The 27,577-nt window shown below is 37.3% G+C and overlaps 1 protein-coding gene across 3 annotated transcripts in view; it reads right to left on the bottom strand.

Annotated features, from left to right (window-relative positions):
• PLA2G4A (phospholipase A2 group IVA) overlaps nt 1-27,577 on the bottom strand; it is a 157,630-nt gene that overhangs the window by 79,533 nt on the left and 50,520 nt on the right. For all 3 annotated transcript variants that reach the window (XM_068541431.1, XM_068541432.1, XM_068541433.1), the window contains exons 4-5: nt 7,671-7,819; nt 6,851-6,964 (exon numbers count right to left, since the gene is read on the bottom strand). In XM_068541431.1, the coding sequence (XP_068397532.1) occupies nt 6,851-6,964; nt 7,671-7,819 (263 nt within the window). The remainder of the gene's footprint in view (nt 1-6,850; nt 6,965-7,670; nt 7,820-27,577) is intronic.

Here is a 27,577-nt window from a genome sequence, read left to right as displayed (position 1 = left end):
ATTTTCCCTGTAGCCATGTTTCACTCTATCACACAGAGTTTTCTTCCTTTTATTTGACAACAATCTCTTTGTTCTTAATTTAAGGTCCCTTTTCTTTATGTGGACATTGGAAATTCAGAAAGAGCTGTGTAATCATCAGCTATCATACAATAAACCAGATTTCCTAGAGCACTAGTACCAAGCCAAAATACTATCTTTTTTTCTCCAAATGGAAATCTCTCACATTCTTAAGTTTTTCTCTTTTTTAAACTTCGTTTACTTTCATTATGCCCGTCTGAGCACTTCCCAGATTTTCTATATTTCCCATAAGTGCATTCAGAAAAGAAAGTGTCTGATGTGTGTCAGGCTGGGTAACAACAGTAAATAGGGTGAAAGTGTTCTAGTCCCTGACGGAGCTTAGGTCCAGAAGAGGACCCCAGGGATACAAGAGCACTCTAAAATGCCCTGTAATTTAAAAGTTATAAACTGTAGAAGTATGAAAACAGACTCACTTGAGTTTCCATTGCTAGTGTTCCAAAATAAAAATGCATTCTCTCATAAAGCCAGGAATTGTTTGACCTACGTCTGAACTCTGCCCTGCATCAATGTAATGGCATTCACATCTTAGCCAAAGATCTCCCAAGTTTCTCACAAAATTATATATTTTTCTTGTTTTCCCTCCAAAGTCTGCTTGGTCTCACTCACTTTGCTAAATTGTAGTCTTTGTCTTCACACATCAATACATGGTTTTCCAATGAAATCATCCTGATACTGACTCACCATCAAAACACCCATTGTTTAAAAGTTTTGTCACTATCTCTTCTATAGAACTCTCTCATTCATTTTCAAGTTGCAATCAGGAATGAGCAAAAATCAAAGAAAGCATTCAGCCAAAATTAGATACCACAGAAACCATGAGACATGGCTATTTTTAAACAATAACACTAACTTCTAAATAAATATGTCAAATTAAAACACTACACAGTGGAAAATCAGAGGCTACCTTCCTCAGAATATTGGCCAAGATAAAGATTCATCTAGAGAATAAAGAAGCGTAATTTTTCCCTGTCTTACTTCAAAATCTTAGCATGTTCATGATTTTCTTGAAGTGGGCTACTTTGTTTACACAAAACACACTAAATTTGGAAGAAACTCTTTCTGCTTTAAAATGGGATATTGCAACCCAAAGCCACACTTAATATATTCAGTAACGGGTGACTAGAGCATTCTTGATTTTGAACTGTGTTGAAACAAATGATTACTAAATTTATAGGCTCTACCCGTATATAAATAAGTTGATTTTGATCAGTAAGTTCAAACAAATAAGTAAGTGTAATAGTCAGTTAAGTCAGTTTCATGAAGCGCTTGACAAATAGTTCAATCTGGCCAGTATAATTAAATGAGAATATCTAATATTTATTTACTGTTTACTGGGCCAGGCACTGTTCTAAAACTCTCCATGTATTAACGCATTTAACCATAACCACAACCTTTAGAGGTAGGTATGATACACATACAGCTCTGTTTCACAAATGGGCATGCAAGGTGAAGAGAAAAAAAAATAACTCGTCTGACATCACACAGTGAATAAGTACTCGAATCATGATTCCAACCCAGACGGTGGCTGTCTGACTCTGAGCCTGGGATCAAAAGCTGCACGTCCCACCAGGTTCTCTCAAATGACAACTCTGACACTCTCTAAACTTAGGATTCCAACAAGCACAACCTAACCCGGATTTTATAAATGTTAGCTGGGAAGCAAAACTGTGGACCCAAATTGGCTTTCTCCTTAAAAAAATAAAATAAATAAAAATTTAAAAAAGAGAGAGAGAGCATTCTGAAATTGAGTTGAATGATAAATCATAGTCTCAGGAAAAGCTGAAAAAATTCCTGCTTTCCAAATTTAGCTGATCTTCACTGCCACTAAGCAATCATTCCATTCCACTCTTACTGACACATTAAAGCTAATGCTACACGTTGTTCAAGTCACCCCGTATTCCTCATACCTGCCACTTTCGACAGAGGTAGTCTGCTAAAGCTGCATCAGCCTTCTTATTTTCAATATCAAACATTCTTTATCTTTACCTACCAACTTTTGGTTTAGTAATACTTCTGAGGAAAAAACCAAATCCTGTTTGCTCTAAATTCCCCATTACCTGGTCAAAAACCTTCCATGACTCACTGCTGTCAATAAGATAATATCTAAATCCAGCTTCCTGAATTTGGGCTCTGCTAAAGTTTGATCCCCATGTACCTGTTCTTCCTTCACGTACAAATGCTCTGCTCCCCTGGCACTTGTCTAGACACCATTTCCTGAACATGCGTGTCTTTTCTAGTCTCGGAACTGAGAGCAAAGGCTCAGGCTGTTCTCTCCACCAGAATGGCCTTCCACCCCTTTAGTGATCCAACCACATCCTTCCTTTAGGAACAAGCCCATACCGTTGATATCCACTGTAACCCACAATGGTCCACTGTAACCCCATGCCCCGTCCTCATCTCCTACTACTCTCCCTACTACTCTCTGTGTTCCAGCCATGCTCTCCTCCTTGCTGTTACTCAACAAGCCAGGCAAACTTCTGCTTCAGGACCTTCCTACTCAGAGTGGCTTCTCCCCTCAGGTATCATCAGAGATGCTTTTCTCAGCCACAGTTTTGGAACTGCATTTGCAACCCTCTTCACACACATATGCATACTCTCCTCTCCTCCTTCCTTGGTTTATTTAGCACTTACCTCTCTCACTATCCAACACAGGCATCCTTTACTTATTTATCTTACTAAGTAGAATATAAGTTCCAGGAGGGTAGGGATTCCTGTTTGTTTTATTTATTTCTGAATAGGTAGTGCCTAAAGACTGTCTGACACACAGTAAGCGCTCAATAGTTACTCGTGAAATGAATGAATGGATGAATAATTCCTTCTTATAACTCTCATTGTATACATTGTTTACACGATTTATTTAGCACTTACAATTATAAATTTGTAAATAATGAACTCTAGTTGATGATATGCTGAAGTCTTTAGGGATAAAGCATACTATTGTCTGCAGTTTGTGTTTCAATGTATCAAGATGGGGAATTCCCTGGCGGTCCAGTGGTTAGGACTCCACAGTTTCACTGCAGAGGGCCCGGGTTCCATCCCTGGTCGGGGCACTAAGATCCCACAAGCCACACGGCACGGCCACAAAAACAAACAAACAAATAAATAAATAAATAATGTATCAAAATGGTTTGATGGATGGACAGATAGAAAGATACGTGAAAAGCAAGTAGAATAAAATGTTAATTGTAGAAACTAGGTAGCAGTTATATGGGTAACCAATGTAGAAATATTTCAACTTTGTATATGCTTGAAAATTTTGATAATAAAATTTGAAGCAAAATATAATACCTTAGAAAGGCCTTTTTTGACTATATAAACTCGCTTGCCCACCAACTGTTCTCTACCACATCCCTCTATTTTATTTTTTTCATAGTATTTATCACTAGCCAATATTGTGTTGATTATCCTTTTGCTTCCTGTGGCCTATTTACTTTCCCCATCAGCATGCAAGCTCCCTGGGAACCATCATCCACCATGTCCTCTGCTGTTTGCCCATCACCTAGAATATTGCCTGGAACACACTCAGTGTTTAATAAATAACTCCGAAGTAAGTAAATCAATGAATAGATGCCTCATGAGACTGCTCATTATATTACTTATCAGCTTATACGTGAACGCCTACTCCTTTCCAAACAGACTATTAGTTCCTTGAAAATGAAACTTTTCATAGCTTTCTTAATATTAATCAAAGTTTTAGGTACACAATAAAGGCTCAAATTCTCATATTAAAAAATAATCTGTGGATAGGTCAGTACTATAAAACTGCATAATAAAGATTTTTTAATACATTATCATGTTTTTCCATATCTGTAAAATGGGAAGCATTAAAAACTTCTGGGTAAATATAGTCAAGTGAAAAATAAGATATTCTTTCTAAAGCACAGAATTTTATAAATTAAAAAGCATTTAGAAATAAGTTAATGGAGGGACTACCCTAGTGGTCCAGTGGTTAAGACTGTGCACTTCCACTGCAGGGGGCGTGGGTTCCATCCCTGGTCTGGGATCTAAGATCCCACATGCCTCCCAGTATGCCCCCTCCAAAAAAGTTAATGGAAACCTTCATTTTAGTGATGAAGCAAATAAGACTCAGAGAGAAAGAATGACAACTCAAACACTCTAGAGGGAGGTTAGTAACAGACAAAATGAGAGCCCAGGTTTCCTGGTTCCCAGTTTCTACCCTGAGTGGGTAGAGCAGGACCCTGGGAATCTGGAAATCTCCATTTGGAGGTTCCTGTTCTTTCTCCAGCTGGCTCCTGGCCACAGAAATCCCTCTATGTTGACTCAGTATGAACTTCTGGATGACAAAATTTTGAAGGAGTTTTTGCTAATGTCTTGGCTTGAAGCATAAGTCCTTCCTTTGCCAAACTCAAGTTATACCAGATTGCCTTAACCATCTCCAAGAACTGTTTATAAATCTCCTCTCCCACATGATTCCCTCGCAACTTGTTTTCTCTTATAACCTCCGTGAACACTGTAGACAAAAGACAGTCCTGCTCTGAAAGATGGGGATTCAGGGATGAGGAGAGGCTGGATGGCTTGCTTAGGGCACGCCACATGGTCTGGGGGACAAATGGGGGTTCTCCCCAACCAGCCATTATGCATTTACTTTTCTCCCACTACCATCACGGGTCACCAACTCGAAGAATTGTCATTCAGATGAAAACTACAAAGGACTCTTGAGAACAGTGTAATGAAAGAAAGCTGTTTGGCCAACTGTTTTCTCAAGCACACTAAAGAAAATAGTTCTGTAAGCTACTTTAAATTCAGGAATGTAGAAAACCTTTTTTAGAGCCCCAGGGTTACACACCTAAGCATAGGAAATGACAGGAGGAGAGGAAATGCATGTTTTCCTACAGTATCTTCTCTTAAAATCAGTCTTTGTGTCATAGACTGAAGGGCAGAAAAAAAACATTATATTTCAGAAAGGCCAATTGTGCTTATGAAGCCCTCAACAAGGGTTTATTGAGAACCAATCCTAGCAACATGCCATAGGTAAGGTCTGCAGATGTTATAACATTTAGCCACTTCTAACTCTCTATCCCAATGCTCACCAACATGTACTTGCCAAGCCATGTAACTTGTCATGCCTTAGCTTGTTTTATTCTTTCAAAACTCCATGCCTTTGCAGTTTCTACTAGAAACTAGAATGCTCATAACTGCTTCTCTGCCTACTGAAATTCTATTCTTCACAAACATTTATATACTGCTTAATATGTACCAGGCAATAAGCACTATATGTATGTACAGATACATCTATGTGAGTATTATATCTATTACTATAATCAATTATTGTTATATATTTTATATGTAATGTTATATACTTAATATATAAACTAAGTAATATATAACCATATTTTATATAAAATTATATAAATTATAATTAAATAATTACATCTAAATATATTTAAATGTAACATACATTATAATCTATAATTATATGGATATATTATATACAAATATAAATAACTCATGTAATCATAATGATTCTCCTGTGAGATATAATCTCCATTTTACAGATGAGCAAATTGAGATTCAGAGGAACTAAGTGATTTCCCCAGGATGAAACAAATGGTAAGAAACAGAGCTGGGATTTAAACACCAAACAACCTGGCTTCAAACGACAAAGTATTAACCACTATGTTTACTGTTCGACCTGCTCAAAATCATCTACTGCTATGGAGCCATCTCTGGCCTCCTCTCACAACATAATCTTTCTTTATTCTGTCTTCCCGCTGCACTCTGAACACACCTCATTGATACTTATCTTACTGTATAGTGGTTTCTTTTCATCACATGTATCTCCCTACGTTCATTTCCTTTTCCAACCCCTACCTCACCTCCACCCCAGATGAAGATAATTGAGGGAAGAGCTTCCTGTACCATATTCTTCTTTATGTGCCTTGAACACAACACAGTGGTTGGTAGACTCCAATAAATGTTTGAAAGAAGAATGAATGAAATAACTTTAAAAGAGGTAAACAGAAATGTGGGCAGTGTATCTCTTAGCACTGGGTAGAAAACATATAGAAGACATGCTTCCTGGAGCAGCTAAAGTTATGAGCAGGGAGTATGTGACTGGAGTGTCCTCAAGGCAACTGGGTCACTCTGATTACATGAACTGGTCAGTTTGGGCTTAAGTCAGTTTCTAAATAGGTATATGCTCATGGAATAAATATAAACTGTGTATTAGGTCTGTAATTAGGCATGCATAACCAGTATTCCAGTTTCCTGACCAGGATTTGAGTTTGAACAGTTTAAATGATTCAGTCCCAATGAACAACACATAATTATCATGGGGGTTCAGGAAGAGGTCATTTGGGATGCTAACAGTTAGGAAAGGAGGTAAGAGTTAAGGGATAAGCAGATGTGGGTGAGGGGAGAGATTTGAAAATCATTCCAAGGGACAAAAACACCAAGCTGCTCCCAAAAAGAAGAAATTAATACATTAACCAGCTTTCTGAATCCTGGTCTACCAGTTGCTTACATTTCTCACTGTAAACTACTACACTAGTTTCCTGTAAAATTCAGAATCCAATGTTTGCTCTGTATAAATAATTTCTCTAGGGTTTTATTAATCTTAAATAAATTATTGAAATTTCAGAAATGCAGCAAACCAAAGAAAGAAAGAAAGAAGGAAAGGAAGGCAGAAAGGAAGAAAGACTAGGAAGGAAGGAAGCAAAGGAAGGATTTCCAAACATTAAACTCCAACTTTCCAGGTTAAATAGATTTTATCTGACATAAGGTTGAAAAATAATTCTGTTGTGCTGCTTACTTCGTTGAAAGTAAAAGGAACCTCCTTCTTCTCTCCCACTTTCATAGAAGATATGGGAAATATTGCTGTCCCGAGCGTTTCATCCATGACGTAATTGGCATCCATCAACGTGATCTATAGAGAGTAAAAGGTAGAGCAGAGGTATCAACTTTTTCTGGAATCTTTGGAAATTATATCTATAATCTCCATCACACTTAAAAAATGAAAGTTCTCAAGTGATATTTAACAGTCATTTGAAATCCTCAATATTCAACTGGTAACAATACTTTGTCTTTTGTTTCTGAATGCCACATTTGCTTCTAACATAATAATTAATTTTTCACTTTCCTCATTGACATTATCATACTTTGAAAAATGAAACTTTATCCCCTCTCAGGGGAAATGCTATTTTTGGAATATGAGAAAGAAATTAATGTAGAAAATCCATGCAACTATTTTGGAAAAGATCTATGTGAAATTATTTTAAAGCTAATTATTTGAACTTTAAGCCAATAAAGTTAATTTATTTTAAAGTCCTAATCAATTGACAATATTTTTATTCTATTGTACTTGGATCCTCCTCTTTCTAACAGAACGAATATTTTCTCCAAAGCACTTGAGGAGGATAACAGATTCTTCCCAGCCCCACCTAACTCCTGTATTTCCCACTGGACACTCACATAGCTTGATGTGCAGTAGCTAGAAGCTCATCTACCGTATACTGCACAGCGGGACTCCAACTACATCAAACTGAGAAGAATGAAGGCAGTGAGGGGACAAACTCAAGCATCAACCTCAACATGATGATGGCCATCTCACTGTCCCCAAATGACTCACTTACCTCCAAAACATTGTCCTGATTAGGATCCAGAATAAATTCAAAGGTCTCATTCCACACAGGGTTTATGTCATTATTGAAGTGTTTTGTTCTCTTCCTGCTGTCAGGGGTTGAGGAGATGAAAAGTTCCACATAGGGGTCTGGAGTGTCAACTATAGACAGTAAACACAAATGACAAGGGGGCAAAAATGTGATTAATTCCTAATTTGTTTTTATTAATACGTGTTATCAGATTATTTTCAATGAATCTGCAATAACATATTCAAAATGTCTGAGGCAAAATGATATATAATAGAAGAACGTCATAGGTTATATACTTTTTACATATTATGTCCCTGCACTTCCCAACAGTCCTGTGAGAGGGAATCATTTATTTGGTACTTTATTCAGAATTCCTCTGTCCACCTAGAGGGCATGGTCACTGCAATCAACAACTCAGTCCAACTGCTAGACAATGATAACAATCTCACTCAGCTAACCACAGCGTAACCTTCACCCCAGGACTACGATGGCAACAAGATCATGAGTTCAGGATCATCATGATTGTTTATATTAGAAAAAAAATTAACCTACTATGTTATTTGCCAAACAAAATAATGAAAGTCGGTGTGGCATAAGTATTGCTTGTAGTTATAAGGCTGCCTTGTATGGTTGTACAGGTTGTGCACTGAAGAACTCTAAAGGGAGGCATTTACATTAGTAGTCAACATATATTTCTCTATTTATTATGGAGGTATTCAATAAGATGGAAGTGGACATCTCAAGGAAGTGACAGCTTTTTCTGTTACACATAAAGATCCCCTGAGGGCATGATATGGGTGCCATTTTAAATAGAAAGGAACAACTGCAAATAATGGAACTATTTAAATTTCCTCCCACTATACATATACTTAACAACAAGGCAACTGACCCTGAATGTGGAAATATTGATTACTCCCCATTTTTTTTTAATAGATCTTTATTGGAGTATAATTGCTTCACAATACCATGTTAATTTCTGTTGCACAACAAAGCAAATCAGTCATATGCATACACATGTCCCCATATCCCCTCCCTCTTGAGCCTCCCTCCCATCCTCCTTATCCCTGTAGGTCATCACAAAGCACTGAGCCGATCTCCCTGTGCTATGCTGCTGCTTCCCACCAGCCAACAATTTGACATTCGGTAGTGTATATATGTCGATGCTACTCTCACTTCGCCCCAGCTTCCCCCTCCCCTCCCCCACCATGTCATCAAGTCCATTCTCTATGTCTACCCTTTATTCCTGCCCTGCAACTAGGTTCATCAGTACCATTTTTTTTGTTTTTAGATTCCATATATATGCTTTAGCATACGGTATTTTTCTCTTTCTGACTTACTTCACTCCCTTTTAATGGCTCCTTTGAATCCTTCATCTGACAGCACTGCACATACTATATTTTATAAAGGAAACTACACATCTATCTGTGTGTTCCTACAAGACCGTCAACAACTTGAGGTTAGGAACCAAGTCTTACTCATCTTTATATCTTCAGAACCTAACAACTATCACAATATTTAAGGTCTCCTCACTTCAGGACTCGACTTTTCTCTTTAACACATCCTTTCCCATGTGGCCATTACAACTCATAACCACAAAAACCAACCATCAAGTGATGCCTGATAGGATCTCTGTTGAGCACTTCACATACATGAGTCTCATTCTAATCTCACAACAGCACTATAAGGTAAGTACTTTTAGTGTTGAGGCAACAAGAACTGAGAGATGTTAAGCAATCTGTCCAATATCACACAGCTTGTAAGTATCAGAGCAAGATGGGACTGCAACACTCATCCTCTCAATGACATCATGCTCCTAAGTGCTGAAGATGTGATCAAAAGGTATGGCTTGTTATGGAAAGAGGAGATGGAAAAGAGCTTTGGAGAAGAAGAGGAAGGGAGATAAGCAGGAAGAAAAGAGGAGGGAAGGGATAAGGATGGAAAGAGAGAGAGGAAGAGAGAGAGGTGCAGAGGTTCATAAAAAAAGATACAAAAATTGAAAACAAAGGAAAAGCAAAAATAATAGTTCTCAAATGATTGGCTTTCAAAGAATAGTTTTTAAAAAAATAATTTAAAACATATACTTTGTCCTTTCACAATAGTTATGGTCAAATAATGTCATCAATGTCCTTCACAGCTCTTCTATGTGGTCATCAGATTTTTTAAGTGGGCTTTTTTACTGTTAAGTGGGAAGATCTACAAATGAGGTATTAGCATTTGGGATTGTCGTTTAGTTAATTTTTCCACTTGCAGCTTATGCATCATTGGTCAAGGGCAGGGGAGTCTCAAAAGTGAGAGTGCAAGGTAAATGCCTAGGGAAAACTAACCACCACACATTTCAGGGCCTCTCGCCTTCTGAGATGGCCCACACTCTGTCTGTGGAGTGTGTTTTCCCCCAAGGCCCTTCTCGCCTTTTGAGATGGGCCTCATTGTGTCTATGGAATGTGTATTTCTCTAAATAAACCTACAAGAAAAAAAGAAAGGAAGGAAGGAAGGAAGGAAGAAGGAAGAGGGAAAGAAAGAAAAGAAAAGAAAAGAGAAGAAAAAACATAAATGCCTAGGGTTCTGATTAAAAATACAGACCCTTGACCCACATCCCATAAGACCCATAATCAGGAGATCTGTAGTGGGACTAGGGATCTGCACTTTTCAACAATTATTCTAGTTGATCTGATGTAGGTCGTGTTCTGTTCACACTTTTGATATCTTATTTTAGGGGGAAAAAGCTAGTTATTCCCATTTCATTTATTTATTTCTTCATATTGAGATATAATTGATATATAACATCGTGTAAGTGTAAGCTATACAATGTGTTGGTTTGATACGTTTACATATAGCAATTTCTAACTCAATGTTTTTCTCTCTCAATGGGACCATGGAAGACAAATTAGAAAACAAAAGACTTGGCAGGAAGGATGGCAAGAGGAAATGAGCCAAAGAAGAGAAGGACATGCTACAAGGGGACTCAACTCACTCCTCAACCAAGAGGTGACTGTTCCTTTTCCTTAACCATGTTTCTGCCACGTCTCCAGTACTCAGGGTTGCAAACCACAAATAAAACTACATGTTTAGAATAGCAGGTAGTAGAAGACTATAAAGAAAAATATTTTTCCTTTTTTGAATGGAGGTAGATAGGTGCTTTTAAAGAGACTATTCAATGGCACTTCACATTAAATGTAGAAAAATAAAAATGTAGCCCTTCCTCATCTCATAAGGCTGGTTCTTTCTTACGGGATTAATGCCCTTTTATATGTTTTCCCCCAAATATTAGAAAACACAAAACCAAGCAAAAGCTAATCTAGAAAACAAAAAGTGTGCCAGGAAGGAGAAGCATGCAGATGGTAAACATTATTCATTCATTCAACAAATATTTGGGTGCCTACTATATGCCAGGAACTGCCCATCAAGAAGCAGTTTGGCCAGCACATCTATGTTACTTGACTTGGATCACACAGCTGGTGAGTGTGGAAGCTGGAATTATATTTGTTCTGAGGAACTGCCTGCCCTGGGAACCAACCCTTTAGGGACCATTATGACAGTTTGCACAAAAAAGCATCCCATGGACTCCTACTTGTTCCAAAAAATGGCCCGCCACAAAAAGCCCTTGCCTCTAACTCAGAACAATCCTTCCTCTATTGAAATATTCTAACTTGCTTGTTTATACCTCTGCAGCCAAAGACTACCAAATGTATCTAAAGGCCAAAGATCATTTCCAAAAATCTCACCTTAATAGAATGCTTGCAGATCACTGATTTTCTCAGAAATTCCTCTTTTTAATCTATAGCACTTACACTCGCTCTTCTAACACCTTGGAAGTCTTGCCAAAACACAGCAAATAGGTTCACTTGCTGCAAGTTTATGAATAAATAGCCTTTGTTAATTGTGTCAAAAAAAGAAGGGAAAAAAAAAAAAGCAGTTTGGCTTGGCTTGGCTTGGATAGGGAGCCAAACACAAAAGTGCAGATTTGAAATATGGAAGTGAGTCAAATGCTAATAGCCTAATTTTAGAGGCAAGAGTAAATGGAAGACAAGCAGATGCACTCCACCAATGACTAAAAACTCAGTCACCCAGGTTATTACACACACATAAAGTCAAATCGTAGGTGGAGAAATGGCCTTTTGAGGCTTAATCTTCATTTGAATCTTTGAACAAGAGGAAAGACAGGTTTTCTTGGGTCAAACAAGAAAGAGAAAGTAGAAAGTAAAGTTCCTTGGGAGGAACCAGATACGGACAGGATGCAGCAAATTGAAGTGGTATAAGTCAACCAGTGACATTACCATCTTCTCAGCCATTTTGGACTCTCAGTGGGTCATACGCTTTTCCAAATTCTAACTGACAAAATAATAAAGAAATTACCATACAGCAAGATGCCAACCCTATGTTTATATGTCAAAACATCAACAGACTTCTTTTAAAAATTGGAATCCAGTTCAAAGCTGTCATTTTAGTTTCTTATTTTTACTTCTAAAAAAAGTCAGTACTCTAAAATTTTTCTCAAGACTGGTGGTTTTTCTAGTTTCTCCTCTTGCTTCATTGATAAGAGACACCAAAGGGTGCCAAACAGTGGAAAACCACTGACAGCTGTGAACTGTGATACTTCAATCTGCATCATTGCTAATCTTTGCAAGTTAAGAAACAGCTGTAGCAGTGGTAGACACCGCAGGATGAAAAGAAGTTTTAAGAAGCTATTTTAAAATTGGATTAAGATAATCACATATCTCTGTTCAGTTTTTTTTTTTTTTAACATAATCTATAATCTTCATTGGCATGGTAGCGCGTGGAAACTTTGAAAGGGGAAAGCAGTCCATTTTGACAGCAAAACCTAGCCCAGTGCTTTAGAGAAGTTCCTAGAAATGCATTGAGGGAAAAAAAAAAAAAAGTCAAACACAGGAAAAGAAATTTTTTTTTTCTCGCCTTTGTACTTATTTCATGCCTTTGTGAATTAATGCCTATAGGGTAACTGGGTGTTGAGTCACTGATCTAGCTTCACCTTGATTAGCTCCAGCGAAAACAGGTGGCAAGGTAAAGACATAATGTGTGGGTAAAGACTTACATCTTATCCTTTTATCTCAATCTTGACTAACAAAAATGTTGTTGGGGGTGTGGGATACAGATCTGATGCGTGTAGACATGAAATTACAGGCACCACAAATAGCTTCAGAGTTCCCGGGTTATAAAACTTCTTATAAATTTCAGTAGTTGAAGGAGCGCCCGCCTAAAGTCATAACAGGTCCATCTGTCATTTTGGCTTCGTCTGAGTAATATTATATGATTCATCACAGGAGCTGGTGGCAGCTTCTAAGCTCCAAGTTCGATTTTAAATATGCTCCGTTTGCTTTCTCATATCCATTTTGCTCAGTAGCAACTTAAACCCTTTGCTTCAAATAAAGACGACCTGTTACAATTCATGCGATATACAGCAAAAAAAAAAACCCAAAGGAAAAGTCCTCCCAAATCCACAGTCAAAATGTCTTATTCTGAATAGCTATGTCCACTGATGGTGAGCATAGAGCAGTGTTTTCCAAAACATAGTCCACTAGAGTATCTTCACAGTATCATCTGGAGTGTTAAAAATGCAGACACCTTGCATTTTCAGTCTTCAGTGAGGGCTTGGAAATCTGCATTTTTAACAACTTGACCAGACGATATTTATGCACACAAGTTTGAAAAATGGGATTTAAAGTATATTATGACAATCAAATACAGAACAATGGTATAATAACACCCACAGAAAAGTAGAAACATTTCGGCACTGAGAAGTCAACAGCCTTCGTCGTGGATGGTCTGCCCATAGACTATATTAAGCACAATCCAGTAATTCACGTCTGTTTCTCTGAAGCCATTAAATACATTTTCAAGTGACCACATGAAAACAAATCCAAGAATAAAGTATATGTGGGTGCATGAGTTAGCAATCTATTTAAGGTGATGGACTGATATTCAAGTGTTCTGCTTCATTATCACCAAACTAGGAATGCCATAGTAAGACCAAAATTTAAATGATAATTTGTTGAAAGAATGCCTCTGAATACTATTTTCCAATGTGGTCACTCCTTTAAATGTTTATGATTTAGTGATAATGATAATTACACGGTGAACTTAAAGCGTTTAAACATAAAGGCTGAAAAACTTAAATGTTTTATGATTGCCAACTTTTTCACTATCCCTGCCCTATGCCAGCAGAGTTGCTGGTATAAACCCTAGGAAAGTGATGGTTAGCCCCACTATAAACGTATGAATTTCAATAACAGTTTAGTTCTTTTCTTAATGTAACGTTTTTATTGAAGGATAAGATACATGTAGAAAAATTAGATGATTTTAACCATACAGTTTGTTGAATTTTCATAAAATGAACTCACCCAGGATACCACCACCCAGATCAAGACATAGAACATTGCCAGCACTCCAGAAGCCTTCCTCACCTCCCTCCAGAAGGGTGACCACTACCCTACCTTCTACCACCAAATAATATTTTTACCTGTTTTTTATCTTTATATAAATAGAATCAAGAATAGTATATATTCCTAGGTCTGGCTTATTCTGCTCACCATTAAGTTTGTAAGATTCATCCATGTTGGCATGTGCAGAATAACACATTCATTAATTACTAATATAAACTGTTTCACTGTATGAGCATTCCATAAAATATTTATCCATTCCACTGTTAGTGGACATATGGATTGTTTCTAGTTTGGGCTATTACTAATGGTGCTGCTATGAACATTCTTGTACATGGCATTTGGTGCACACATTTTTATGTTTCTGTTGTGAAATTCCTAAGAATGGAATTACTTGGACATGGAATTATTATGCCATTGTACACCCTGATGTTAATATTTACATGGCAGCAATCATTCTTAATATTTAATAGTCAGTTTTGTAATTTAAACATCTGGTGGATATGTAACGGTATCTCAGTATGGATTTAATTCACACATCTTGGCTGACTATATGAGGTTGTATATTTCTTTATGTGTTTTTATTGGATAGTCTCTTGAGTGAAAGGCACACTCAAGTCTTCTGTCCATTTTTTTTTCCTGTTAGTTTGCCTGTTTCTTTATTGATTTATAGAGTGCTTTACATATTCTGGATATGAGTCCTTTGACAGACACAAATATTACAAATATATTTTCCCAATCTGAGGTTTATCTTTTCACCACTTTAATGATATTTTTGATAAAAAGAAATGCCTAATTTTAATATAGTCCAGTGTATCCACCTGTTTCCTTGTGATTCATGCTTTTTTCCTTTTGTTTAAGAAAACTTTAGCTATTCCGATGTCATAAAACTGTCTGCACTGACTTCTCCAAAAATCTCCTTTGCTTTACTGTTTACCTTTATATCTAAAATGCAATTAGAATTAATTTCTGTGTAAAGTGTGAGATAGGTGTGAAGATTCTTTATATAAATATATAAGTACATATATATATGTACTTATATATATATATATAAAACCAATAAACTTGGCATCATTTATTGGAAATGCTGTCTTTAACCCTAATACTACAATATAAACATTTTATTAATCAAGTAGTCATATACGTCTGTTTCTGGACTTCCAGACTTTCTGGTTTATTCATTTAAGCTTGCACAAATTCCACACTGTCTTAATTATCATAGTTTTATAATAAATCTTGACATCAGGTAGTACAAGTCCTCTAACTTTTTTCAACTTCTTCAGAATAATTTTGACAGTTATTTTATTTCAGCACTTCAAAAATGTCATTCTGTTATCTTATGGCTTCTATCTGTTCTGTTGAGGAATTTACTTTCAGTCTTTTGCTTTGTTGAATATATTGTTTTTCTTCTGGATGCTTTTAGGATTTTTTTTCTTTGTCTTTAGTTTTCAGCAGTTTTACTGCAATATGCACAATATTAATATTTTTTGTATTTATCCTTAAGTTAATAACACGGCATTTTTATCAGTTACAGAAAATTCTCAGCCATTATCTCTTCAAATATTAGTTCTGCCCCAATCTCCTTCTCTTCCCCAGTGTTTTATTTAAATTTTGCCCAGATATTCCTTATGCTTTAATTCTATATTTTATTTCAGTTTTTGTTCTCTGTATTTGAGCCTGGATACTTTCTACTGACCTATTCAGTTTACTAATTCCCTCTCTTCAACTGTCTCCAAACTATGGCAAACCCATCTATTGAGTTTCAAATTTCACTTATTGTGTTTTTAATTCCAAATTTTCCATTTGCTTCTTTTCTGTATAACTGGTTCCCTGGTAAAATTCTCCACCTTGCCAACTATATTCTTGAACATATTAATCTTAGTTATTTTAAAGTCCATATCCAATACTTGGGGATCTATTTATTTTTCTTGATCTTACTTTTTTGGTCTACCTGGCAATTCTTGACTGAATGCCAGAACTTTTCATGAAAAATTGTTCGGGAGCTAGACCTACCTCCTCAGAGGACCCATCTTATCCTCCGGCAGGCAGTGTGAATGGGATGGATCTACTCAGTTTAATCAAAAATTGAATTGACTTAAAACTTTGTAAAATTTAGTCTACTTCTTATTCACTCCCACCCAAAGCTTTTCAACTGAGAGCCTGGGGTGTTTTCTAGGCCCCTTTTATTTGGCAGTTCTGATATCCAATTTTTTCCCCTCTTAGCACTGTGAGACTGCCAATAACTCTTCTTTGCTTTTCTCATATTTTACGTTTGCTTCTTAGTCTGTTGCCCTACACAGGTTACGAATTTGGCTCCTGCACATGGTGAAGGCACTGACTTGCAAGCTTCTCTAGGCTTCCCTTCTCTCAGGGATCTTGTCCCTCAAATTCTAACTGACTTGGTTCTGAAATCCAGTTTTTATGTCCCCAAGTTCTTTGAGATTGCCAAAGCTCTAGTAGATTCCCTGACTCTTCACTGCTTGGCCACGTCTCACATCCCCATCACCCCCAAACCCACCTAGATTACAGAGTGGATTGAGAGGAAAGTGGCTTGCAGAATACGGGGCCTATTTCAAAGACTTCTCTCCTCTCTGAGATCCTGGTCCCTCAAATCCCAGTTGACTCAGCAGCTTTTCAATCCTTCAGACATTTTTAAAACTTAATTTAATCTGTGTTTTCTAAATTTATCTTAGGAGAAAGGAATGCTCTGCTATTAGTTACTTCAGCATAGTCCAATGACCATTTAACTGTTAACTTGACCAAACATATACTAATCCCTATTCTTTTTTATTTCCATCCTCCACATGGCTGTTCAAACTTTTACTGCTTTTCTCAAGTCACTACTCACTATTCCTCATCTAAGAAAACAACTCAGGTTCACACTTCACTAGGAAAACAAAAGGAGAGGATTAAATGTTCTCTTCCAGTTTCTCTTCCTTATACTTCACAATTTAAAAAATATATTTATAATTGAAAATTGTATTTATTCATACTTAAGTTCTTTTCTGATGTCTTAGAAGAAGAAGTTTCCATACACTCTTCTCTCAATTTCAAACTATTACACCTCCTCTCAGAGATTTCTCATTTATATACCCCCAACCCGAAATTTAATCTGTAAATATTTGCTTGGGCCTGGCTACTTCCTCTCAACCAATAAATATAAACAAATATTGATTATCCTAAAAAATAAATACAACTTTAATTAATTCTGCCAATTCCTCAAGATCTTTCCTCTCCTCCATTAAAGCTTTTGGAAAAATAAATACAGTTTATATTTACTGCTTCTAAATCCCATCACCTATAAATTCCTAACCTACTATGCTCTGCCTTATTCTAGTACCATAATCAGTCTATTCTCTCTATTGTAACTTTTTTTGGTAGCTTTATTGAGATGTAATTGACATATCACATTGTATAAGTGTGAGGCATACAACATGATTATTTGATACACTTACCTACTGCCAAATGATGACCACAGCAGAGTTAGTTAACACCTCCATCACCTCACATAATTGCCGTTTCTTTTTTGTGGTGAGAACATTTAAGACCTATTCTCTTGGGACTTTCCTGGTGGTGCAGTGGTTAAGAGTCCACCTGCCAATGCAGGGGACACGGGTTCGAGCCCTGGTCTGGGAAGATCTCACATGCAGCGGAGCAACTGGGCCTATGCGCCACAACTGCTGAGCCTGTGCTCTAGAGCCCACGAGCCACAACTACTGAGCCTGAGTGCCACAACTACTGAAGCCCAGGAGCCTAGAGCCCATGCTCCACAACAAAGAGAGGCCACCGCAACGAGAAGCCCGAGCACCACGACGAGGAGTGGCCCCTGCTCGCCGAAGCTGGAGAAGGCCTGTGTGCAGCAACGATGACCCAATGCAGCCAAAAAATAAATTAAAAAAAAAAAAAAAAAAAAGACCTACTCTCTTAGCAATTTCAGGAATATAATACAGTATTATTAACTGTAGTCACCATGCTGTACATTACATCCCCAGAACTTACTCTTCTTATAACTGGAAGTGTGTACCTTTTGATGGACATCTCCCTATATCTACCCCCTCCCCTCCCCAGCTCCTGGCAATCACCATGCCCCTATCATAACTTCAGTATAAAAGTCAATGAGCTTTTTCTCAATTTTCATCAGATTTGGCATATATGCAATGCCCTTTGTGCAATTATCTCCTTCTTTTGTGCCCAAGGTATCATGTTTTTTTCTGATTCCCTAACTACCTCTCTAAATGTTTCCTCATTGTATCTTAATTTTTTCCCCCCAAACTTGCCACTAAATTGTAGACTTTCTCTTCGTAGCTGTTACAAATCTCCACTAGAATGTTTCAGAAGGAAATGAACAATTTAAAAAATTTAGTGCTCATGTAGTCAAAACCAATTTGAAAAGGAATTATCACAGTTATTTATACGGTCTTTTTTTTTTTTTTTTTTTTTGGCCACACCACGCAGCATGTGGGATCTTAGTTCCCTGACCAGGTATCAAACCCATGTCCCCTGCAGTGGACGCTCAGTCCTAACCACTGGCCCACCAGGGAAGTCCTGTATAGTCTCAAGAATATTCGATGTGCACCCTTCAAGTCACGTGGCACACATCAATCCTATAGTATAATTATTCTCGGATCCTTTAAAGCTGATCATATTCAGGTTTAAATGGTAGCCATCATGCATTCCTTCATTTCCTCAAGGCTTCAAGGAGGAAGCAGTACAAACATGACAAATACAAGATTCTTGATTACATGTCCATATATAATCTATTGCTAAGTAATCCATTTTGAATTTTTCCCTAAATGCAAGAGAAAAGAAAAACAAAGCAAAACAAAACCAAAAAACTAAAATAAAAACATGTTCTTTTTCCTGACTTTCTTATTTTATTTCATGGTACCATATTTCTTGCTGTCTGAGCCAGAAACGTGAGAGTCATTCTCTTTTCCTCATAGTTCCTGTATCCTATCTGTCTCCAGCTTTTACCTATTTCACCTCTAACATGCTGGCTCCTCAATTCCTCTCAAAATATCACTTACCCAGTTCAACTGGACTATTCACATAATTTCGTAGTTGCTTATTCTCCCACATTCAAGCCACTCTCCATAATGCTGCTATAGTCGTCTTTGTGAAACACTTTTGACTCTTGCTGCCTACAAAGGCAGGCCTAATCTCTGTGATAAAAGGCCTACAAGTCCCCCTCACCCACCGGACCCTGGGTTTCCTTCCGGGCAGTGACCCTCCTCCACCAGGCACGGGAACATCGCTCTCGCAAGTCAACATTCAGGCCACAGAGCACCTCTGAAATCCACACATTTCAAACATTCCGCACCGTCATACTGGTGGCAGAAGTATCTGTCCTGTCCAAGAGAACATTGCTTCTCTTTTACTTATGTGTATCATTATGTTTTCATTTGACGCTTTAGCTGATAACTAAACACTAGTAATTCATAACTAAATGTTATTCAAGTTGTTGTCCTTGTCCTAAGACTATCCAAGATAAGGGTCCAAAGACTGTACACTTAAAGGATGGGTGGAATGAGATGTTCTCTCTATGCTTCCCTTATCTAGTTCATAAGTCAACTAGTTGTTCTATTTTCCTATCGGGTTAAATTGGCCACTGCCAATCATGTCTCCTAGTAGCCCCATCTACGTAAACCTGCATAAAAATAATTCCACTTCAACTTGCTGATTTAGGTATTATTATTCTCAACTCGTAGGTAAGGGAATTGAGATTCCCTTGAGGCATTTAGTAAGTTGAGCAAGGCCATTTAGAAACGGGAGTTTAACCTAGTCTTTCTGAAGCCAAATTCCTTGTTCTTTCAAATATACCAACACTAACAACACTTACCTATTTTTGCCTCTATTAAACTGTAAACTTCATGATAGCAGAAACCACATCCTTCCAAATTACTATTGGATCCAAGAGTCTAGCACAAAGTCTGAAACATTATAGGAACATAATAAATATTATTGAAGTAATGGGCGATGGACTAGCTCTGAGCAATACTGTAGAAGAGGTCACCTTTGTTATAGGCACAACGATCTCCCCTAACTTCTTTTTACTCTTTGTTAGTATGTCTCAACCTTCCTAGTGCTTTGCCCCACCCCATTTATTTGTATTTTAATATACAAATATCATTGTCAATCATTTAATATATCAATGTAGGTTATGTTTTTCCAAGTGCATTTGTATTTAACCTTTATTTCCAAGTACTAAATGTGAAAGTAAATAAATGAACAAACAAACAGATCTTCAAATCCCAGTGTGCCTTCCTTAATAACTCTAAGGAATAGCGTAAAGTGCCAAAGGACTTATTTATGAGTAGCAGCCCCTGCTCCCTCCAGAATGGGCTCAAAATTGGAATTGTTGTGGCTATAGGTGCTGAAGGGCAGTCCCTGCAAATTGCTGGAAATGCAGAAGCTGGAAACGTTAGTGAAAAATTCAACGTGGTTTAGTAAAACAGAACTTTGGCAGTAATTCTCTATATATTGGAGAGAGAAGTGCAAAACCCTTATACCAAGGCAGCATTGTCTAGGAACTCAATCATAGAATACCTTTTCCTCATTTGAAATTACGAAGCTGTTTTGTTAACACTGTTTTGGGATCCCTTTATCAGGCAGAGTGTCCGGTTTGAACGCCTCCTATTTTTCATTTTCCTTTTGCTCACAGCCTCTGATCTAGCATGGTATTTTCTCAGTGTCACATGTTTCCTTTTGTAAATGAACATGAAGCTATCAGAATGTACCATCAGCCAAATGAATGCCAGGAAGAAAGTCTATAGCATCTACTCACAATCGACTTGGTACATTTTGTACTAACAATTGACTTACTACAGTAATGAAGCAGGCTACCACCCAGCATACAGTAAAAGTGACTTATTATAAAGAATGCTGATATTCATGAGAGAACAGAGAAAGATACATGGAAAATGACCCAAAGAAAGTTAAATGAAGATCTAAAACAGAACAGAAAATTTTGTCGTTGCCTGCATTGCCCTTTTACTTAAATCTCTATGATACCTTTTTGGAAGGAAACAAAAATACTTCTGTTATCAGTGTTTCTGCTTGGAATGGTTTAAAGATTTATAACCCAGGGATGTTTTTTGGAATCCCTTTAGGTTGGAGAGAAAGTAATTCTCCAGAAGTTCTTATGTAGTATTATAAAACATATTAAATTATTTATATTATTAATTTTAGCTATATGGATTTAGCTATATATTTGGATTCCACTCTATGCAAGAATAATTCTTTTTCATTAAAACAGGAGTTCTTAACCTTGACATTATTGACATTTGGGGCTAGATAATCCTTTGCTCTGGGGTACTGTCTGTGACCTCTACCCACTAGATGCCAGTAGGATCCCCCAACTGTGACAACTAAAAATGTCTCCAGGGACTTCCCTGGCAGTCCATTGGTTAAGACTCCATGCTTCCAATGTAGGGGGCGCGGGTTCCATCCCTGGTCTGGGAACTAAGATTCCCACATGCCTTGCGGTGTGGCCAAAAAATAAAAAAATAAAATAAAATAAAATATAAAAATAAAAATGTCTCCAGGGCTTCCCTGGTGGCGCAGTGGTTGAGAACCTGCCTGCCAATGAAGGGGACACGGGTTCGAGCCCTGGTCTGGGAAGATCCCGCATGCCGCGGAGCAACTGGGCCCGTGAGCCACAACTACTGAGCCTGCGCGTCTGGAGCCTGTGCCCCGCAACGGGAGGGGCCGCGATGGTGAGAGGCCCGCGCACCGCGATGAAGAGTGGCCCCCGCTCGCCGCAACTAGAGAAAGCCCTCGCACAGAAACGAAGACCCAACACAGCCAAAAATAAATAAATAAATAAATTAAAAAAAAAAAAAGGTCTCCAGATATTGCCCAGTATGCACTAGAGCAGGGCATTATCCCTGCTACCTGACATTTATTCCTAGGGCAAACCATTAAAAATTAGCTAAATTCCCTAAATAATATAATTAGAAGTGTTATATCAATCCCATTTTAAAAATATTTTCTTATTTTTTTTTCCAAATTGAAATGTCCCACATCCATTCCATACATTAGTACTCTACTTAAGTTATAAAACCCATCTCAGTCTCCATTCAAGCTATAAAGTCTTCTCAGAAGCTTATTGTCAACACTTTTCAAAATTAGTAATACTGTATAATCTAAACACACAATTACTGAGTATATACTCTCTTGGATTGACTTTCCAAAGAGCTATTTACACTCATTTCATCTTCCCAGCTAGACCATAAGTAGCTCAAAGGCAAAGGTGCTGCACGAGTAGACACCGGAGTGAGACAGGCTTGAGTTCTAGCCCCAAAACAGAAGAGCTGTGTGATTTTGGACTATTTATTTAATGTCTTTAAACAAATCCCTATATTGGTAAAATTAAAATAAAAAGATCACATATCTCGTAGTGTTACTGAAATGAGTAAATGAAATATAAGGTCCTAAGACCTCTGCTTAGCATTTTTGTTTATTCATTTAACAAACACACTGTGTACATTATGTATCAAGCACTTTTCTAAGCACTTCATAATCTAATTTAGTCCTCATTAAAAAATCTAGGAGGTAGGAGGGATAAATTAGGAGTTTGGGATTAACATATACATGCTACAGTATACAAAATAGATAACCAACAAGGTCCTACTGCATAGCACAGGGAACTATACTCAGTATTTTATAATAACCTATAAGGGAAAAGAATCTGAAAAAAAAAAACATATATATGTATGTATAACTGAATCACTTTGCTGTACATCTGAAACTGACACAATATTGTAAATCAACTATACTTCAATTAAAAAAAAATCTAGGAGGAAGGTATAATTATTACCCTACATTTAATGTTGAGGAAATTGAGACCTAGGAAAGCTCAATAACTTGCCCAAATTCACATGGTTAATAAAGGAGAAGGGAGATGTGAATCCAAGTAAGCCAGTTCCAGAGTCCTTGTCCTAACCATTAAGCCATGCTTCCTTGCAGGTATGAAACAGGCACTCACTAAAGTTATCTACCATAAGTATTGCATTCATTTTTTTTTTTTTTTTTGTACTTCTTCAAGGCACTGAATGAGTACTAAGTAAATGAGAATATTTGCAACTACATAATGAGCCTTGCTGGGATAAGCACTGGGTTTTATTTCTTTAACATTTCTTTTCCAAAGTTAAAATTTCAAAACTGTTATTTCATTTTGCATCTGGAGGCTTAGATTACCCTTGTACATCAAGTTAAAATAATTTTGTCTAGGATTTTATCTAAAATATTTTATTAAAAACTTACTGATACATCAAATGAGGAGTAAGAATGGAAAAGTGCTTCCAAAGAATCAGTAAAATTTACAGAACCCCTCAGGCTATACCTCAGCTAAGTTTAACTAGTCATTTCAATCTCTATGTCATATAATTTTACTTTTAAGAAAACGGTTAAAATATTAAAATATACTAAAATAACCTACATGATAAGAGTTTTCCCATAAATTTTAGACCAGCAGAGTTTTTCTCTTTGAAATAAAAACTTTAATAGCATACTTTTCTTTGGAAATTTAAGAAACATTTAACCTGTTTTTTAATTTAATTCCATTAGGTATTAATTGCACCTGTTCAATATAAAAGTGGTACATGATTTCTGGCAAAGAGCGTTTACTTAACACATGATGAGAAGGTGGCATATCACTCAGCTTTAAAAAAGTTTTTTAAATTAAGTTTGTTTTCTTTAATTTTAGAAAACTAAAGAAACTATAGAACATTAACATGTTAAAGTATATATATGAAAAATATAAAAACTATTTTAAGATGAAGAAGCTCAAGTGTAAGATACATGCGATAAAGAATTAAATGAGGGAATTCCCTGGCAGACTAAATGAGTAGGATCCATCACTAATAGGTCTTGAAAAAATAAAAAGAGAGGGGGCTTCCCTGGCGGCGCAGTGGTTGAGAATCTGCCTGCTAGTGCAGGGGACACGGGTTCGAGCCCTGGTCTGGGAAGATCCCACATGCCGCGGAGCAACTGGGCCCGTGGGCCACAACTACTGAGCCTGCGCGTCTGGAGCCTGTGCTCCGCAACAAGAGAGGCCGCGATAGTGAGAGGCCCGAGCACCGCGATGAAGAGTGGCCCCCACTTGCCACAACTGGAGAAAGCCCTCGCACAGAAACGAAGACCCAACACAGCCAAAAGTAATTAAATAAATTAATTTAAAATAATAATAATAATAAATTTTAAAAAATAAAAATAAAATAAAAAGAGAATATGTGGATTTTGTCCCTATTAGTACTGGTAATGTACTCTTCACTTTGACAGGAACCTGCATTACTGCCAAATATACCACTGGAATATAGCTCCATTTATCTTATTGAATAAATGTGGTGAAAATCCACACAAGGATCAACTGATGTTAACAAAATATCATAAAATAGTATCATTCACTACATTTATCAGACCGAAAACACACAAATACATACATGTAACGAACAAAAAAATCTACTGAAATTTAAATAGAAAGGAAAAAGACTAACCGTACTCACAAAACCATTTGACAGCTTAATAAACTACATGACATTCTAAATGAGTGAGGAACAGGAGTGCCTTCCTAACACATTCTATTTCCCTACCACATAGAAAATACAAGACAAGATATAAGAGACAGACATGCATTCTGGAATACTTTACTCATCTTGAAATTATTTTCCATAAAAGCCCCCTGGGAAGTTATTTCAGATTTTTTAGAATCGTGGGTGGATACTCAAAAACATTACAAAAATATTTAGTAAACCAAAATTCATGTTCAGTCACAACTGACCTCAGGGAAATGTTTGATTCAGAAAAGATGACAGCAGCAGCGCCATTTATAAAAAAGAATATCTGCAACTCCATAATTAATCCAAGAAAAGATTAATTATGTTATAAATTAATCCAAGATCTTATAAAATTTGAAACCCATGATAATTCTAGATAGCTTATGGATAGAAATCACAGAGGTATTTATAATCTACAAAAATGGAGTATAAAATTATTTTTTTAATTCTCTCTCCATTGAGGCAAAAAAGGAAGCAATATCCTAGAAGAAAGGTATAGTTACACATATTTATGTATTTTATTCATTCATCCAAAATTCTCTGAGATTTTCCTACTATACCAGGCTCAAGACTAAGCACTTATTTTCTAAAAAGTGAAGAATAGGCCCCAAAGTACATGTGACAAGTGTTTCATGGGGCATTTTTTGTTTTGCTTTTTTTGTTTGTTTGGTTGCTTTTTCGGCTGCACCGTATGGCTTGAGGAATCTTAGTTCCCAGACCAGGGATGGAACCTGGGCCCCCACCACCCCTCAGTGGAAGCGCGATCCCTAACTACTGGACCACCAGGGAAGTCCCACATGAGACAGGTGTTAAGCAGAGGTCTGGATAGCTGTCAGGGGAGCAAAGGAGTGAACTGTGCCCAAGAGTATCAAAAAGACAGTGGAAGTACCATTCTACTGTTTCTCTCAAGCTGAAAAAATGAAGGATCCAATAATCTGCTCAACACAGAAATTCAGAATGGAAATTTCTTGTTTCCAAGGTAAAAAACTGAAAATAATCTCAAGTGCACAAACTACCCAAATAGAAAATACTTTGGCTCATATAAAGATTATATGTAAAAAATAAATGTCTTCTTATGTTGATATCTGAAATCATGCTAACAATAATAGATAATATTCATTGAGCAATTACTATGCATGAGGAATGTAATGCTTCACATATGTCAACTCATTGAATTCTCTCAATGTCTCTAAGATGAGAAAAAAGAAGACGGAGAGAGGAAACTTGCCTGAAGACACAAGACCAGTGAGTAGTGCTTTGCCTCTGAAGACCATGTTCTTTCATAAATATATTCTGCCTCCTCCCTGGAGATTCTGATGACTGTGGAATTCAGGAATGGCTACAGGAGAGGATAATGTATTTTCATAGTAATTTCTACATTGCCCTTGCTGCTAACACAGATTCTCAGAAGATTACATAGATGATGTTTCTCTACATACAGACTCAACACTATGTCTCTTGCCCCAACATGTGCAAATAGGAAGGATGAATTCTAACTTCCTTTCCCAGGGAATTATTAACACTTTGTGTTGAGAGTCATGTCCTTTGAAGAGGCTTGATCCTCTGGATGGTCTCGAGGTGAGGGGATTTGAGACTGCTGCTTTGGAGAGACAAGACTGGAGGAAACAGGGCTACCTTTCTTAAAACTCAAATGTGTTTGGGTTTTCTTAAGTTTCTACAAGTGTTGGAAAGTCACGCTTCTGGTGCACTGTGGGTGGCGTGATGTCTACAGGATGGTCATGGAGTCTGGACTCTAAGCACCGTAGCCTTGAGCTCAGGGCTAGAGTCTCTCTGGCGTGGCATGTGATCTCTGGGAAGACTACTCTGAGAGGTGTCCCAGTGCTTGCCGAAAGTGGAAAGCCAGGACCCATGCAAACAACATTTAGCCGAAGGTTGGATGCCAATGATTGCAGCCACCAAGGCTTATGGCAGGACCCACTCCTAATTTACAGGCAACTCTAAGTGCCTAGAATACCTGTAGGACCCTGGGGAGGGGGAGATCACCCACACTCCCCCACCTATTCTAGTGAATGGGGGCTCAGAATCAAAATTAATGCGATTTAGAAAAATCATATAGGTGAGATTTCATGGACCTGAGTAATGTGGAGAATATTCATTTCACTACACAGTGATGTGTGAACTCTTGCAGTAATTACTCCATAGGACTGAAAGACATAAAAAACAACACAGAATGATTCAAAAAGAATCAGACACTTGCAAATAATTAGTATCTGATGCCTGGTTTATATATGAATAGGTAGTAAAAATAGGTAGTCAAAAAAAAAATTGTAAACGAACTTTCATGTTTAGTTTGAACAGTCTTAGAGATTGGTAAGATGGTCCACATGCATCCCCCAGATCACAAGTCCCCCATCAGTACTGATGTTGATTCATCCTCAACCCCACATCACCCCTGAAGGTAGGAGTGAAGCCACAGTGTGTTTCTTCTTTCCTCAAGACCACGAGGGGGTACAAACCCAAGGTTCTTCCTGAATCCCCACCAGAAGTCAGGTGGTCTAGAATATTTTAAAAGTCTTCCATTCTGTTTGAATCACCCTGTTTTTGTACTTACATTCTTTGACAATATGTGAAAGATGACAACTTAAACTTCCTTTGTGAAGAACAGCCAGTAACAATAAGCATTTATCCAAACTTCTTGCAGTCAACACACTTATAGTACACAACTCAACCAAAGCTCTTTGCAGGGGAGAGGGAGATAGTATTTCACAATATTAGAGTAAGGAAAAGCAGGGTACGTAGAGTTACCCTGCCTGGGTTCTTAGAAATGTCCTAAATAAAATCACAGATTAGTAAGTTGAGGGAGCATTAAACCATATTAAAATATTTATGGAGGATATATCTATGTATATGAGAGGAAGAGTATATTTATGTACATGAGGGAAAGAGTACACTATATTCATATGGGTATATGCAAACT

The sequence above is a fragment of the Eschrichtius robustus genome, chromosome 3 (genome assembly GCF_028021215.1).
Source record: "Eschrichtius robustus isolate mEscRob2 chromosome 3, mEscRob2.pri, whole genome shotgun sequence".
In the NCBI taxonomy this organism is placed as follows: domain Eukaryota; kingdom Metazoa; phylum Chordata; class Mammalia; order Artiodactyla; family Eschrichtiidae; genus Eschrichtius; species Eschrichtius robustus.
Note: the sequence above shows the minus strand (reverse complement) of the source record. Positions and strands in the feature narration are given on the sequence as shown.